Source organism: Cataglyphis hispanica, chromosome 8, assembly GCF_021464435.1.
Source record: "Cataglyphis hispanica isolate Lineage 1 chromosome 8, ULB_Chis1_1.0, whole genome shotgun sequence".
In the NCBI taxonomy this organism is placed as follows: domain Eukaryota; kingdom Metazoa; phylum Arthropoda; class Insecta; order Hymenoptera; family Formicidae; genus Cataglyphis; species Cataglyphis hispanica.
The window spans coordinates 4975224-4993332 of NC_065961.1; the positions used below are offsets into that span (position 1 = coordinate 4975224).

Consider the following 18109-nt stretch of genomic DNA (forward strand, 5'->3'; position numbering starts at 1 on the left):
TAAAAAAAAATACATAATTTTAAACTTCAAAATTTTTTCTTCGTTATAGTGCCTTTTTATGGTAGATTTGCCAATTGATCATAAAATAATTTATGTTTCATAAAAATGGATTCACGATTGAGAGATCCGATTAAGCGACAGATGAGGTAAAAAATCTTGCGTGGTGCAATCATCCCTGAGTCTCGTCAAAAAAAGCCGATGCAATAATAACGAATATAAAATTGCACTCACCCGTTTGATGCGAGAGGAACGTTATAAGCAGCACGGCGCGCAGCCATCGTCCTCGATGATCCTTCATGCTGAGTCTTTCTCTGAATGATGTTGGCCGGCTTCTGTTCTCACTCTCTCCGGCGAATAACGACGACGACGACGACGACGAAACCGATCTCGTTGTGTCACACTCGCGTCGCTTTTACTAACAGTTACTCACTACAGCATCCCGGCACTGAACAACATCCGTAAATGACGTACACGTCACCGTCATTCTATCGTAGCCAATCGCGCCACTCGTTCGTCGCCGTGCGATATATCACGTGTCGAGTCCGATAAGGTTTGCCATTTGCCCCGCGGCAACAATCGTCGACTGTCGGTCGATTATCGTTATTCCAGTATAAAAAATTCCCGCGAACACGCGTATAAATTTCCCGAATGTTCTCCTCTTCAGACAAGTCTTCGATAACGCGATGTTCTCTTTTGTAGGAATATCTTTCTATATGATATTCTTCTCGTGGAATATTCGAATGAATCGACAAATCTATCAATGTCCAAGTATTTTGATAACGATCGTCATACTCTTACATGGATAATAATTGCCTGATTTTTTTTTTTTTTCAAGATACTCTGACTTGGAGATGCGGTTTTCTCGAATTTCTCTTTATCACGATTTTCTTCCTCTAGTAATACGCAATCGTGCTCGTGAAAGACGAGTTCAATTTTCACACGTGCGTTGATGCTCGAGTGCTCAAATCACAAAACGACGTCATCGTAAGTGCATCGCCGGAATCTAATTTGCGAACACTCGCTTTACGCCACGTACGAGTTTGTGACACGCGGTTGACGATTACTGTCAGTTTAACGAAGCACACACGGCACCGCCCGTATTCTGGTTCGTCTAGAATTGAAACACGAACGCGAAAGGAGATTGACTTTCTCGGATCTAGAGCGACCTCGAAAATTTCACACGCCGTGTTTTTTCTTCGCGCACTCTTCGCGTATATTTTCGTGATTTTAAAGACTCGTATATTCGCGAAAGAATTCTTCGTTGCTTCGATAATTAGAGCTATCGTAGATAATTACTCGCTATGTTTCTATTTTTACAAGTTACGCGCCATCAAATTCAAGTAATGGTTTTCGCAAGAGAGAAAAACAATCTTTTTGACTTTTCTAAATTCACATTCAAAAAATTAATTACCGCGAAGCTTGCACTTTAAGCGCCTTCGTATCTGAACTATTACATTAATGATCGATTTTCCGATTTTTTATAATTTCTCATATCCCACGATTTACGTTCTGACACGTATATGAATTTTATTTGATATCGGTGTGTCAATATGGAAAGTCACTTTTTTTCACGTCAAACAATGAATTCTGAATGACGATGAGACACTTTATCACACGTTAAACGACACAATTTTGAAGTACTGACAAATATTTGCCAACACTATACCATTTACTATTACCGACGAATCGTTTTGCAATGACGTCACGGAAATCGATCTCGTAAAAAAAAAGAAAATCGAAGGAGATCCGCACTTCCTCGAACACTCGTGTGGTGCACACGATCACTTATACTGGATAATAATACACCTTGTTAACCCTCGTCTCTGATTCGTGTAAGGATCAAGCACTCCAAGTCAACTTCACGAAATCGATGCGCACAACACAATGTCCGTGTTGTAATTCACGTTTCGAGATTCTCTCAGCACCAAGGGTGATGCAGCGTTTTTTGCTTCACACCCCGGAACATCGACCAACCCGATAGAACTGCATTATTTATCAAACACTGCTGCGTGCCTCGCGCAAAGTTTTACGACCCGGCATTATTGATTGTCTGAATTACCGGCTCAGGTACAAGCTTTAATTCACCGACGAGCACATCGTTTACGATGCCTTCGAAATCTCTACGTCGCGACAATCGACTTTTCAAAAATTCACAAGACATGGGATAAATCTATTATCAACAGGCGATCCTTCGATTATACGTGTTTGATCAAGCGATTTTTTTTCCCCACAATTTTCTTCTTCTTTAGCCAATCCGTTATCACGTGTAAGATCACAATTTTCACAGATTTATATGATTGAAACAGATTTTGTGCGCGACACAGATTTTAGTACGCAAAGATTGAACCTCTTCAAGAAGCTTACGTCGATGATTTAATTGATCTAAGATGAAGACAGGAATTTACTCGGGTTTTAGGCGACCTTCTAATCCTGTCTCAAGGAACCTTCGTCTTTGGCTGGCAGCGTGTCAGCGCATCCCTTTCCATAGGCTGCGCTCCATTAACGCGCGAAGCGATGATGAACATGAACAGCCGGTTAATCTTGGCTCTTCAATCTCATAGAATTTCTTTCATCATTACTGTTCAGATTCCATCCCATCCGATCCGTTATTGTCCCGAAAAAAAAGCTTTTTCGTATCTGTAGCGTCCTGCAAGATAAAGAGAAAATCGCTCGAATCAAATGCACAAATAATTAAATTTAATCGATTAGTTATTTGTAGAGCATTCTATTTTTTTATATTAACGTGTATATGTAAACATAAGTTTTTTATTTATAAACAATAACTAAAAAGCAAGCAAATAATTTTATAATCACTGAATTGATAATTTAAGATTATTTAAAGCAATTATATTTAAATCCAAGTCGAAAATTGTAATTAAACAAAGACTATTTAGCGAAAACTGTCAGAGTTTGTGGAAACGGATTTATGGGTCGATGGCAATCCTCGGCAACCGACGAAAGTCCAGCATAGGGTACTTAAACGAATCTCGACAGTTAGAATGTGGGTACAAATCCCGAGGTAGTTAAAGCGTCTTAAGCATCTTGTATGTATTCGTCCAATTCTGCACGAACGAGATGTAATTGGGTCTACCACCTCTTCTCCCTTCCCCGCGTCCTTCTTACGCCTGTCTCTCTCGCAAGCTAACCCGAAGTTCGCGCAGCCGGAGAGATATACCATCTAGCAGGTGCACTCTCAAGTCCCTCGGATTAAAGTGCCGGAGCGCGAGTGCCACAGAGTCACTCGTATAACTCAGTAGTTTAAGATTGACCGTGGAGTGACTCGATTACGACATGCCTCGGGGCTTTGAAATTCGTGAGATTTTAAGATTTAATGGACCTTTCCATGTCGATAATCAGTCGCACCAATCACCCAAGCTTTTTTCCTTCTATGGATAATTGACACAGTGCATTTAAACAAAGAAAATCCTTTTAAAAAATCTTTATAAAACTTTTGAAAAATTTCTTTAAAAGAGAGAGAGAGAGAGAGAGAGAGAGAGAGAGAGAGAAAGTCTTATACTTAGAATTTTATTAAATTTAAAGAAACTCTATATGTAGTGTTAAGTAAATATATATATATGTAACACATTTTTAAAATAATGTATGCCTCATTTCAAAATATAAAATTTGATAAAATGCAAACATAAACCAATGCGACAATTATTTTCTGTCAAAAAAAAAAAATATAATAATTGGATGCTATTCGTTATCATGCTCCGGTTGTTCTGTACGACTATATTTCATAACAAATCAAGAATTTATATGAATATATGCAGGTATGAATATAGATATATAACGTCATCAGATGAGCATTGTTGAATTTGTACATCCAATTTCCAGACGACAGGACTTAATAACCGAGGAACTTCCTACGTATGCGTGTTAATTAAAGTACACACGCGTTATCCGAATTTCCCTAACTTTAACTACTTCTCCGTTGACCGAAAGTTTAAATAGCTCGCTGCACATTCGGCTAGTAGGATGAAACTGGAAATATATGGAAGGCGTACTAAACCAACGACAGGAGGCATGACCAACATTTGCCTTAGATTCGTATTAAGCTAACACATACGTTTTGTTTTAATTTATCTACTCGCGAATACGTTGATGAATGTATTTATTTTCTACATTTACGGAATCTACAATATATAATATTAAACAATTACTGTAATTTCTATTAATTGATCAAAACTGTCGAAATTTATTGAGATAACAGATGGTCGCAACTTTGTAACGAGATACATTCATCCGTTACGCAAGAATAATCGTGAGAGGGTACGACGTACTTGACGAACGATGCGTCGATGTTAAGAAAGTTAAAGGGGAGATGAGAAAAAGCTTACTGCTTCAGCGCAACTCGGGAATTTCTGTCGAACTCGAGAGATGAAGCAATATAACGTCTCATACGGAAGCTTAACGGGAAGCGAGAGCTAGTTCGATTACCCGGGAATTGGTCTTTCATCGTCGCTCTAATTCGACGGTTACGTGGCAGCTTTCCGGCCGTTAAGACACACGCGGCTACAACTTTGCAACCAATCGACGGTTGCAATGGTTGCGAAGAACTATAGCGGATGAAATTTGTCAATCCCCTTTGTCCCTTTGTCAACCAAGCCGTAACACCACGTGAGAATGATTATACAATATGATTGAAACGCGTTGCGTACGTAATTCGTTACGAGGACAGAATAAAGAGATGGCAATATTAATTTGGAAATGCGAGGACGGAAGGAATGAAACGAGAATCGATTCCATGAGGTAACTACATAATTCACTTTATAATTCATGGATTTCGTAAATTGCGATTTATTCGTAAAATCTATTGCGCTCTTTGTTCTGCAGCTCGCTCAATAAAATACTTTTTAATAGATTATTCAAGACGTCAATAATAATTTTGCGAAAACAGTAATGACTTCTTCCTCATTATATAAATTAATGTCGCTTTGATATAAAATTATGATTCTACCTTCATCGATAAACGCAAAAAAAATATCAATGCAATTCAGCAATAATGGCAGCGATTCACAAATGGCTTTGTTCATAACAAGATTAAAAAAAAGTTCGCAAATATATTCCAATCCGCAAGCTTTGTACATGCAACTTTCGCTTTGTTGCTATATTCAATTATGACATAAAAGAATCATAAATAATTTAGCCACTTGCCAGTCTCAGTGTCGGGTTGTCATGAATATTTAACGACTGTTGCAGACACGTTGTAATGCGATTAAACACGAAATCTTTTTCATTCGTCGCACTGTGCTATTGCACTTTGCGTTGGTTGACCTCCTTTTCGTACGTAACTCCCGCAATTGCCAGAAATTGGAAGTGACCCAAACGCTCCGAATGATAAGTGTACCCACTCTTATTCTCATAAAAGTACATTCGCCTCATTCGATATAGCCACTGCATAAATTAATAAGCTCGTTTTGCAATTCCGTTACGAGCTTATCCCACAACTTGAAGATAAAACAGCAATGTTAACTGCTCGAGATTTAGTGGAAAATAGTTGATGTATTCTTCACGCATATAAAATCATTCTGAAAACGAGATATCGTTGCACGCAACCCGCCCTCGTTGCAACACTTTGTGAATTATGTCTGCGAGGTTGCATGTAATCGACGAATGAAGCAATCCGCTCGTGCCGCGTAATCATAAAGTTCGTAACTACCTTTTCGCACGGTCAACTGGAAATTAACCGCCCCATATGGTAGCCAAAAACCGAGCCATTATGTTGTTAGCACGACCGACACAAAGAGAATTTTACATTTGCCTAGAAAAATCTATCATGTCTCGCTATCTCTTCATCACCATCACTATATCGTTATTTCGATTCTTTGAACTGGATAATGTTTTATTTTGCTGGCACCAGCACTGCTTTAGTTTCCGAAAGAAAGAAATTTTTCTATTTCTATACGGATCAATTAATTTTACATTTGTCATTCCAATTCATTTGCTTTAAAAAATTCAATTGATTCGCGTTTCTATTATATGAAAAATGACAATTAAAATATTTAAAAAAAATTATAAAATCGACATTATTTTATTCAAATGTATGTATAAATTTTTAAAAATTTAATTTAATTTTTTTTTTTTTTAACAAATATAATATGAGATCAAAGTCAGTGAAACAAGCGTTGTATCATTCTAATCATCAGCATGGAATGAAAGTATAATAATATAATAATATAATGACGATTCAATGAAATAAAAATGAGGTTTTCCGTTAGTCGCGATTACACGTTAAGTATGCTGTCAGACGATGTATGCCAGCACTTTGATAAAATATAAAAACCGCTACACGTTTTCTTAATTACTCGGCGCTTGTGTAACATTTGACTCGCTTTGCACATAAAATCATCGCCGGAGATATCGCAGAACGAGAAGCTGAGACACGAAGCGAACAAAATTGCAATTGAAAGTCGCAATTTCCGCAGCAATATTTCAACTGAATCTTCAATCCACCACGTGGATCTTGCATTCAATTGTCAATCATTTATCCAACACAATTCGATGTTCGATAATCCAATTGATAAATTTGATTAATACATCCATGCTCTCACTAACAAACTTACGCTCTTATCAGAATAGGATTCTAGTCGTACGACGCGGATCGGATTTAAGTTGCCCGCGTTATATAGGGTGTTATCACTACGTGGCGGCTTGTCCGCGACTGAGAGAGCTTTCGGACCAACCCCGTCCGAGTTTCCCGGGTCGGCCGCGGTAGCGCGCTGCGTAGCCGAATCAACCCCCGATCTCCCGACCAGCTCTTTGCCTTCTCCCTCCCTCCCCCTCCGTCCCCTTCTCACAGCCACCATGTCCCGCCAGCCAACCTTCCATTGCCCCCATGACAAAAACAATTCCCTCTCAGTTCCTCCTGCACACCACCGCCTTCCCCGTCGTACTGTCCGATACGTATCTGCATTCTCTATGTATTAGGTAGTAAAGTGGCTCCACTCTCACCCTCCGTCGAGGAAATCTGGAATTCTTGTCGTATTTAAATTAGCGTCTACGGCGACAGTGCTTAATGCCGGGGAGAGGAGGAGTGCCTGTTTCGCGTACGACGACACCCCGGAGCACTTTTTTAGCGCAAGGTCGGTGGCTCGGTAAACGCGATAAAAGCGGCAAAGTTGTGAGGTAAATTGTAATTAAAAGTAAATACAACAAGCAGGTCAAACTGTGCAGTTTTACTTAGCCTTAAAAGAGATATTTGATTCTCATTGTGGAGAATGCGACCGTGTCAAGTGCGCACATTTTTATTTTATTAAAACTAATGTATCTTAAAATAATTTATATGATATAATAATTCAAATAAAATTATTGATATTATTTGGAAAATGTATAAGTAAAACATTTGCAAATCATTAAAATATACAGTAATATACGTAATGATTGTCGCGTAAAACTGCAATTTTGACAAAACTGGCGCGGATAAATTTTATCATTTTCTTCAAAGTAGTGGAAATATGTATGCGGACGACAGGAAAACGAGAAAGATATAAAATCAACAATTATTCTATTTAAAACTTCATAAAATCAGATGGTCAATGATTACGTGGTTCATTCTAGTATGAACAAATCTCATCGCGATGCGAATAAATGAATAACGGTGTATTTATATTTGATGTTCTCGGCAGTGATATTCAGCGAAAAATTTGAATAGCGAATCTCATCGACGAATTTAGAATAAGCTGTATTGCTGGCAAAAGATCCGATGCGAGACACGAGCAATCCCTCTTAGGGATCCTTGAGCGGAATATTTTTTCTTTTTCTTTTTTTTTTTTTTTCCAAAATTGAATCGGCAACAGAAAATACATAATGCATTAGCAGTGAATATCTCGCTGCTGACAGCTGTGATTTATTCGTTTGATTCCGCTTGAGAACGGTCACTGAGAGATATCATGGATGAAATGTTGTATGCTTCATGGACGAGGTCAGTCGTAGAATATTTCGTACCGAGATAATTTAATTCGTATCGTTTTCCCATATACCACCATCGTAAAAAAAGAAATCAACACAATTGCGGTCGCTCAAATCGATAATCGAACGCTCAAACTTTTACGTCATTCCGACTCGTCTTAGATGCCGGGGACGCTCGCAATTTTCCCGAAGAGAGCATTTCCGCCAGAAAAATCAAACGGGCGCTTTATGCGTGCTCTAAAGTGTACTTTTTAACGCGAGCGTATCAGGAAGTGAGCGCCCAGGTCTCTTCACAGGTATTGACTTTCTAACAAAAGCGCTCTTCCGATAAAGCGTCAACTACACGCCACCCCCGTATAGCTCACCCTACCTGCCTCTGACTTGTTGCCCCTTGCCCTTCCTATCTCCGGCCTGCTGAGCCTGCCCGCCCTACAGGTATTTCGATACACTCGCCAGCGATGCCTCGACCAGCTCCTGGCGTAAAATAATTAATTTTCAACGGACAACAAACCATTAAAGTGCTCGCACTCGCAAGCGCATGTAATTATCAGCATGTGTTAGAAACATGATACTCTTTCAAAGCCAGCACGCCTTTGTGCCGGTTAAAAAACAAAGATTCAGTCGACTAATTGAAGTCGAGAGTCATCGACTCGATGAAAAAAAAAAAACTCGATTTTTTGTTGAACTGACTCATTTACTTTGAATGTTAGTGATTTAACCCTTTTTACATTCGCTTAAAAATAAAAATCGATTTCTCGTATACAATAATTATTGTACAATAAATAACAAAGAGAACACGCACATTATATGTTAAAATATATTATAAATACCATATGCCCAAACAAATATTTTATACAAATTAAGATAAATATCTACACACGCATGTAAATATTTAACAGAAATAAAATAATAAATTAAATATTCGCTAATCGGATTAAAAATGCGTCATACAACTCACTTATGCATACACGCAAAGTTTTAAAATTTATTCTAAAATTGCACAATGTTGAGATTTTATTTTGATTGACGTTTCGCACTGTTAATGTTTCATATAGGTAGTATTCAATCCTTGCAATAGCGTTTCAATCGCGCAAGATAAACGGTTACCAATCAAATAGCAGTCGATTAGATTCCATGCTCGTAATTATTGACCCGTACAATAATCTATCCTTTGTATTGATAATTCGATGCGCGTTTCCGGTCGAAAGCAATTTACTTCCAAGCACTAACGTGTTTCACTTGTTGACGTCTGTATTATGTAGAACCGTGAGTACGTACTCTCGCTTCTTTTGCAACGTTTTATATTTATATATAAGAGAATAATTTATATGTCAAATATATTATATCGTCTGAAAACGCATATGTTTTATGCGCGATGAAATTATTATATTTTATTACCTTCACTGTAAGTACACAATTGCGAGCACATTTCCATATTACGCCGAATAATGCACCTCTTCAATATAATATGCAAAAGCTCTAATGATTTTAATAAAGTATTTTACAAACAAGTAAATTAATAATGCATTTTAATAATTTACAGTTCGTTGATTCAAGGTAAATATTAAGGCCGATTCAATTAAAAAAAAAAAAAGTAAACAGTTCTTTTATTCAAAAATCGAAATAAAACTATTGTTAATTCAAATTATCATAATTTATATAATTTTTTTACATTTAATAAATAATTTAAATAACCTACTAATTGAATTAAACAATCATAATTTAAATTGTTTATGTTACATTAATTTTAATTCGTTTATGTTTTTACTTTATTTTTATATATTATATATGCATTCTAAATACTATTCCTATATACATATGTTTTTTAAGACCAGTTCACAAAATTAATCCCGATTTTTTTTTAATCGATACGATAATTAGAAAATGCCATTTAAGTGTTAATTGCATCGTTTCGTTCGTAGCTAATTCGATTCTCGTACCTCTTTCATTATCCTCAACCCCGTACCGTATAATTCATTCTGCAACAGACAATTTCCGATATGAGATTTTCTCGGCTTGATAAAGCAACGATATCACGCCGTGTTTTCTATATTAACAGATTAAATCCCCAGCGAATAAAGATTTCTCTTAACTTCAATTATACAACTTCGAATCATATCGCTACTGTTTGTTTTTCAAACTGTAATAAATTGCATGTGATAATCTTTAACTAATTCTTTGCATTAATCTCTCAAAGTCAAAAAAGAAAAGCTGACTCTTTTTTCCAACGAGAGATATTTCAAGGATATGCCGTTTGAGAATGCGCAAGTGATGTTTGCGAATAAACCTGGAATTATGTAAAGGATTGTAAAGATTGCAAAGGTATAATTTAATCTTCGATTTTGTTTGACCTACATCGCGCGTCTCACGCAAGCAATGTTCAATTATCCTTGTTCTTTTTTCCATTCATTTCTTACCCGTCTTACTGCAAATTGCGGTGGAACGGATAAGTTAATTCCCTTATTTGCCATTTAAGCCACTTCTACCAACTAACAACAGATGCTTGTTAACTTATCAGTAAAATATTATTATAGAAAATATTACGGCAATGATATATAAGACTATGAAATATAAAAGATACTTTTAGAGTTCACATTATTAATAAAATCTCTAATTAACCTTTTACATAAAAACATTATACGAAATATAACATATAATTATTCCCATGCAAACCAGAGAAACTATCATTATTATACATTATACTCGACAATCTTGAATTAAAATTATTAAATGAAGACTATATATCATTTGATTATTATATATTCTTCATTAATCTATTGTTTTTAAAATGAATTATTAAAATGAATTATTAAATATATGATTCTCAAAAATAAATTTTTTTAAAGAGCCTTTTCCAACTAATACTCGATGCTTATCTAGTTTGTTTTATCATCTAAAATGAATGGAACAAAATAAAATGGACAAATAAATGCAATACACGATTCAGAACGATACATAGTTGAATATTAAGCTCGAAAAAAATCTCCTTTCGACACTTTACACTTTTTTTCCCCCAATTGCGTGCCACTCGCAACTCTGAGAGAATTGCGAGGTAGTCGCTTCGTAATCGGACTTTCTTTGCCATCGTCTCTTCTCGTTTCTTCTCGTTATATTCTCCTCTCTATGCCTCCCTCTCCCTGCTATGTCCCAATCCCACAGAGTCCTGTCGTTCTGCTTCTGCGGCACCACATAATACCACCGCGAGAGATTATCTTAATGGCATCACAACTTTCCTCGAGCATCATGTTATCGGGCCTTTAATACAGCGTTAAGTACCGCATTTCTGGCAGGATCGCTGGGGCGCTAAGAACGATTCACAAAAAAAACGCGCCAATGCTGACGAGGAACCTACGCCGAGATGACTTTGCGCTATCTCGTCTCGTCGTTTATACGAATATACATTTTGTAATCTCCATTAGTCGCATAACTCGAGAAATTCATTTTCTTCGAGTAATCATTAAGTCGCTGTTATAGTATCTGCTTTTATGTTAAGAGTCATTTGTGCCGGAAGATATCTGCGTTTAATTAAATCATGCTCGATAATATCGCGTTATAACTTGGACGCGTATTCATTATTGTGACAAAATAAATGGATTGTTCTGCATGCAATCATTTTCATTCTACATAGAATGTTGTTTCAATCGATGATTCAATAAATAGCTGCGAGTTTTATATAGCAATTTAGTTACATAATAAAATAGAAAATTTCAAATTATTGAATTATCGCGTTTTAATAAAAAATAATCAAAAATAATTGTACTATATCGGATTTAATTACTGGAGTTGAGTAAAAAAAAATCAATTAATCTAGATATTTTTTAAAATTTTTCCAATAACATCAAATTTCAATCTCTAGTATTTAGAACTTTAAATAGCATCGTACAATTCGAAGGTTTAAAATTCTCTGACATGTAAATATTTATCTGCCGAATGAAGTTGTATTATACAATATTTGCTGTCCAAGATACAAGATTTCCGAATTTATGTTCATGTAATAATTAATAAGACAATGGCCGATACATATTTTGACATATAATCCACGAGACGCGTCATCGTTTGCAACGGTCAGCTTGTAGGTCGCAAAGCATACAGCTAGTTACAACTTAACAACGATAGCACACTACATACGATGCATTTATTAACTCTCGAGTGGCAGCAGGCGTGGTGTCGTCATGCACGGAATTACGTGTCGGTTGTTATTTTCTCGCGAAGCAGAGCACGCGCGCGCGTGAATAGGCGGCATACAGAGTCACTCGGGCGATAATAAGGCATGTCGTGACTGGAAAGTTGTAAACAGCGCACCGGGTATGATAACAACGACGAGATTCCGGGTACACTAAACGACAAACCTTCACAAACTATACGCGAGACGTATGGCGCCGGACAAAGTCACGAGATAAAGAATCTCTATGCGAATGTGAAGCGATCGATCCTGTTTTCGTAAGCTCCATCCGTCTTTCGAAATCCGTATTCCAGTGGCGAGATGGCAGATAAGCGATTATTTACGTCCAAGTCGAATGAAAGACCCGCCGAGTTCGTTTAATCCGTAATCAAGATGAAATAGAGGGGCGACTCTACCCATTCAAAGATTTCCACTTTTTGCCGATTCCCCGTGTCACGCTGTAGTTTAATTATCATCGACCTGCCCCGCTGGAACGTGTTGTGGTTCCAGCGGAGGAAAAGTGATTACGTCGACGCTCTCGCGGTTTGTTCCGGGTAACGTAAGCGGTTCGCTCCTCGTCGCATCCTCGTCGTCGACGACGAAATTTCGCGTCTACCACTAGCTCTTCTTCATCTTCGCCGCAAAACTACAGCTTTAAATCATAACTACGTACCGCTGCTTAGAGTGGCGCAAGAAATGAAGACAAATGTTCGGAGATGTTATGAAGGGGAAACGCGATAGCCAAGGACATGAAGATTCGTTGCGTGCGCTCCTCAAGGTGCAGGATCCGGCCAAGCGGCATAAACGAAGCGAAGATGAACTTTCAGAAAGCGCGACGACATATACATTCTCTCTCTTTCTCTTCCCCTCTCTCCCTCTCTCTCTCTCTCTCTCTCTCTGTCCCTTTCTCCCTAACGTTGTTGATGAAAATTTGAACGATTCTACTCGGTCGCACGTTTCGCGTCACACCGTTTCTCCATATCTCCATCATTTCTCTTCGGGGAATTCTCGGAAAGTGTCTCTCTGAGAACGTTGTCCGAAAGTTCCGTCGTTCCCCGATGAACATCGGTCGGTCGATTAATTTTAAAACGAGCGAGCGGAGCGAAGTCTATCGTTCTATTTGCAGGCGTGTGTAACACCATCGTTAACTTTTGGGACTCCGGGTTTGGGCGACGTTATTATTACCGAGTTAAACCCTAAGCGACGAGACTACAGAGCGCCGACATATGAAGTTTAATCGTCGATTTATCCGCAATCTCATATCCCGTGAATCTCGAGTATCAGCGTATTATACGATCGTAAAATCTTATTTCGCGTGGCAATTAACTATTTTTTTCTTTTTCTTTTTTTTTTTTTTTCCATAACATATATATTTTTATACGAAAATTTGTTTATTACAGTTTTGTACATTACATAAAATAAGAAAAGAATCGCAGTTATACAAATGTCAACAGAGTTTCCAATAAATTTTAAATTAAAACTAATTTGAATTTTGTATTACAAATATAAAAATGTTATAACATTTAAAAATATATTATAACAGTTTTAACACAATTTTAATTTATAACTTAATGTCAAAAATTATTTCCATGTTAAATTAATAAATTATAAAGATCCTCTGTTCCATGACACTAATTGATACTTGAATTGAAAACAAGTCAATTTTATATTTGTAGTTTTTAAAAATATATATAGTCAGAATTACAGAAAAATAACCAACTAATTTAACACATAACTTTATTTTAAATCAGTTAAATATTTAGAAAGTAAAATCTGGAACATTAATTATTCGAAAAAAAATTTATTCTTGTAAGTTCTAATTCGGTTAAATAAATGATTTTGACACCAAAAAAAAAAAATAAAAAAAAACCCTGATTTTGTTTTGTCAATAAGTCAATAAAGTTAATTGCTATTAGACGGCCCATTATCGAAACGAAAGAGATTCTCGACGCAGATAATAGATAAGCTACATCGAGAGCGCTTCAGCATGAAATTCAACGTGAAATACACGGCGGATGGAAAATTCTACCATTTGCATGTGGGGACGCACGAAAGGAAGAGAACAATGGTGTCGCGTGAGTAATGTTTCAATTTTTTCCCCTAGAATCCTTTATATACACGACCGCGAATATATACGCCGGATCCAGGAATACAAAGGTCGCCGTATATATTCGAAGACAGTACCGCACAGCCTCGATCCTCTCTCGATTATTCGCTAAGTAAATTTATTAATGGCAAAGAACGTGACCGTTCGATGTTGTGTCTCAAGTGGAAAGAAAATTATTCCGTACAGTCGAATCTCTCACGCGAATTCTTGTATTACAGATACGAGAGATGCAATGTCGCGATTTTTTTTTCCTTTTTTTTTACTGTCAAAAATAGAATACGTCTTCTTACACGCGTGTGTATTGGCAAAAAATAGTTTATTATTACTCATCTCCGAAAGGAAAGTGTTTTAATCATAGATATTTTTCCTTGTATCAGCGTTTGTTTTCAGCTTCATGAATAATTCAAATAACGCATAAATATTCATAACATGCATCTCTCGCGTAGCGGAGTACATCAGCCTCCTTATAAAATCCTTTCGAATAAAGAAATAATTTTCTGAATATGTGTCAGTTACACGGGCCTTTTTTATGTCGAGGCTTCGATTACAGTAATTTTCACACGCGCGATACGGAAAATTGTAGGAGCAGTGCGTGATTGTGTTCGCGCGCGATAACCACGCGGGAATTTGATCGACACTTCTTGTTTCGGCCGCGCGATCGTTAAAACGGGAACGCGTCGTGCACGCGATGCATAAATTGCGATTCGCAATCGCGTTTATCGGATTATCGAGCGTAACGTAATGCATTAGCTTATTCCAAACGGCTGTTGCCATGAATCGTTGCCGTAAATATTAGTTAACGCTTAATCTGAAGCTCTTAATTAATCCTCTCGGTGGTTTTTCATGAGAAAAAGACGCAAAACCGATTAAATATCCATAAATTCTATATTTTTATATATCTTAGAGATACTATTTACACATTTCTTTCATGTGCCTTTTATTTATATGTATAAAACACGTTATAAGTACAAATTATTATCTTATGAACATGTATTTAAATTTAAATGTGTTTATGAAAATAATCTTGTGTATAGAAAATGAACGCGAATTAATGCAGATAACTCGTATTTAATGGCGTACATTATGATGTTGATTGAATCATACGCGGAATTATAAACTTAATGTTCCCTCGTTAACATGCCGCATTGCAATTCTTTGAACCGTGACAGTCCACGATCAAATAAACGTATGAATTATTTAATCTTTAAATCTCCAAAAGACGAGATATATTTGTGTGTCCTTTCAAATCTCATATCTGTAATTATCTCGATCGGGTTAAAAAATTATGAAATAATTTACTCACCAATTTTGCCAAGCCTTTGTCGCATGTACATATATTGCTGCTCCATCGATGCTAATTTATATTTCTGCTTCATGATTCCACGAGGTTGATTTAGGATAAATCGCGAAAACGTACTCGATCGCGCGAGCTAGCTTTTTTTCCATTTGCGATTTTATGTTATGCTTTCGCAGCATATTTATTTTCGCGTAATCACACACTTTCGACACACCCGATATATTTATATTGTACTTTCTCTCGCGACAATTCGCTTACCGTTATACGTTCGCAACTCTTGCGCTCGTATAATCGTCCGATATTTTTATTTAGCACTGCCGACGACATTTATACGCGACGAGATCCGTGTATCACGTTATTCACCATTACTCGCGGCACTTTACATTCGAATATACGATCGCGATATACTTTTTCACGCCCGTTAATTTTTCTCGGCACTTCCGATTCGCGGCTACACGATTATCATTCGCGATGACTGCCGGTGCCGTAACTGCGATAGTGGTTCGTCATATTTACACTCGCGTAATCGTACGAGACGATCGTCATTCGAAAACTAACGGACGCAGAGAATTCGCACGGCAACGACGATTACGACGCTCGTCGAACAGAGACGCCAAAGGAAGCCTCCGCTAACCGCCATTCACGTATCGATCAAATATCGATCACACAATCGAGCGAGATACTTATTCTCGACGTGAAAAGGACGCGACGATGATACCGTGCCCGATACTTTCCTCCACACTCCCGGAATTCATCTACGCGTAATGGCGGACACTCGATAACTTGCAAAAATGCAGGAAAAGGTTCACACACGTCACTCGCCAAGGCGCTCGCGGAATAATCCGACGAAGCCTCCGCGATTTACGTATCGATCACACATTAAAACGCGAAATATTTACTCTCCACGTGAATACGACGATGATAGTCATTGTTATTTTCCTCGACACTCCCGAAATTCATCTATACGTAACGGCGGCGGACACTCGATGACTAAAGTAAAAACGCGGGAAAGGGTTCACACGTCACCACCAAGGTGTTCGTAAAATAATCTCAAACGCGAAAACCGCGTTTCGATAGTTTTCAGATCATCCCCGAAAAAAGCGTCAGCGATATCTCACTTTTCCTATAAATATAAATATTTAATACTCGCGATGCAAACACCGTTTGTGCTTCCGCGATCGATGAACAACCTTTAATAATAATTATTATTATCAACGAGAAAAAACTATTACTCGATATTTCATTCAACGCGCACTTCACTTCACCGTCGTTCTCTCTACGACTGACGAGAGAAGACTGCGAAAAGATATTGCGTGTCTGTGATTATTATATTAGATCAATTCAATGCGAGGACACGCAATGTAAACACTCGAAAGACACAAACATGCCGCGAGGCGTATTACGGAAAAAAAAAAAAACATCCCGGGAACGGCTCGACGAACGACTCTGGAATGCGAGGGGTGGGGGGAGGACGCGCGAGCTCACGCCATATCATATTACATACGCAACGCGCGTTTACTTTGCTAGACGAATTTATCGCGCATTTCCGAAATATTCCGACTGTCTATACAAATTAATTGCGCGTGTTACGTGATCATCGAAATACACAATAATAATTAGTAATTATACTTTTCGATCGCCAGAGAATTTTGATATTTTAAAACCACGTATCGTCTTGTATCATCGCGTATTAATGAGAAACTTGGCAAGCAGTTGGCGAGCTTGTGAACGACTTGCATTCCTTGTCGAGTGATATGTGGACCCTTGTAGATTTTTATCCGTTTTTATGTTCTCACGTTGGATAATATGATTATTCAAACGCGTTATTCCTAGAAATTTATTTCTACAGTTATAATGAAATAGATATATTATATTAGAGCTAGAGAAAAAGAAAACGAAGCTGACAATGAATTTAGAAAATGCAAACGAAATAAATAAATTTACAGTGCATTCATATTTGAATCATGTAATTTTGAAAGAAACGCATGTTCATGACTTTTTTTAGTAAAATGTATTTTTGTTTTGTACATAATCATGATTTTATATTTTGAAATATGTTAAAAAATGTCAAGAAAAATACGTTTTCTGCGAAATATGAGCTTGGTACTTTTTAAAAATAATTTTCTTTTTTACTAAAAAATTTAATTGAATAGACTTGTGATATTTTAAAATTACATGATTTATTTTATACTATTAATATTGCGAGCGTTTGCTCGACAAATTAAAATAAAGAAATTTTTACTTCTTTTATTCTTATTGATCAATTAAATGCCCAAAATATTAATAGTAATTGATAAATAATATGAATAGTAGATTGATATTTTCTTGAATCGTGTAAATCGCGGTTCGATAAAGCTTCGTCACCTTTCTCTCTTCAACGGACATCTTGGTCATTGACGTATATGAATCACTCATGAACATGCGCGTCCGCTAATCATCCAACTGGAATTATCGCTCACGTGATTACGTGACGTAAGGATTACGCATTAGAGAATCCTAGAGAGTAAACGATCGACCAATCACAAAGACTAGAGACTCGGAGAATTCTCGACTGTGATTGGTCGAGCGTTTACTTCTTAGATTTTTCCGTCTATGTTTAACATGCGAACCACAGTCACAGAGACTTCGTCGA

At 37.1% G+C, this 18109-nt stretch overlaps 1 protein-coding gene across 3 annotated transcripts in view; it reads right to left on the minus strand.

Annotated features, from left to right (window-relative positions):
- Nucleotides 1–16747, minus strand: part of LOC126851497 (hemicentin-1-like) — a 94526-nt gene extending 77779 nt beyond the window's left edge. For 2 of the 3 annotated variants that reach the window (XM_050595547.1, XM_050595549.1), the window contains exons 1-2: nucleotides 15484–16747; nucleotides 232–2647 (exon numbers count right to left, since the gene is read on the minus strand). In XM_050595547.1, the coding sequence (XP_050451504.1) occupies nucleotides 232–298 (67 nt within the window). In that variant the 5' untranslated portion in view covers nucleotides 299–2647; nucleotides 15484–16747. The remainder of the gene's footprint in view (nucleotides 1–231; nucleotides 2648–15483) is intronic. The other variant, XM_050595548.1, reaches the window with a different exon arrangement.
- Between the last annotated feature and the right edge of the window lie 1362 nt (nucleotides 16748–18109).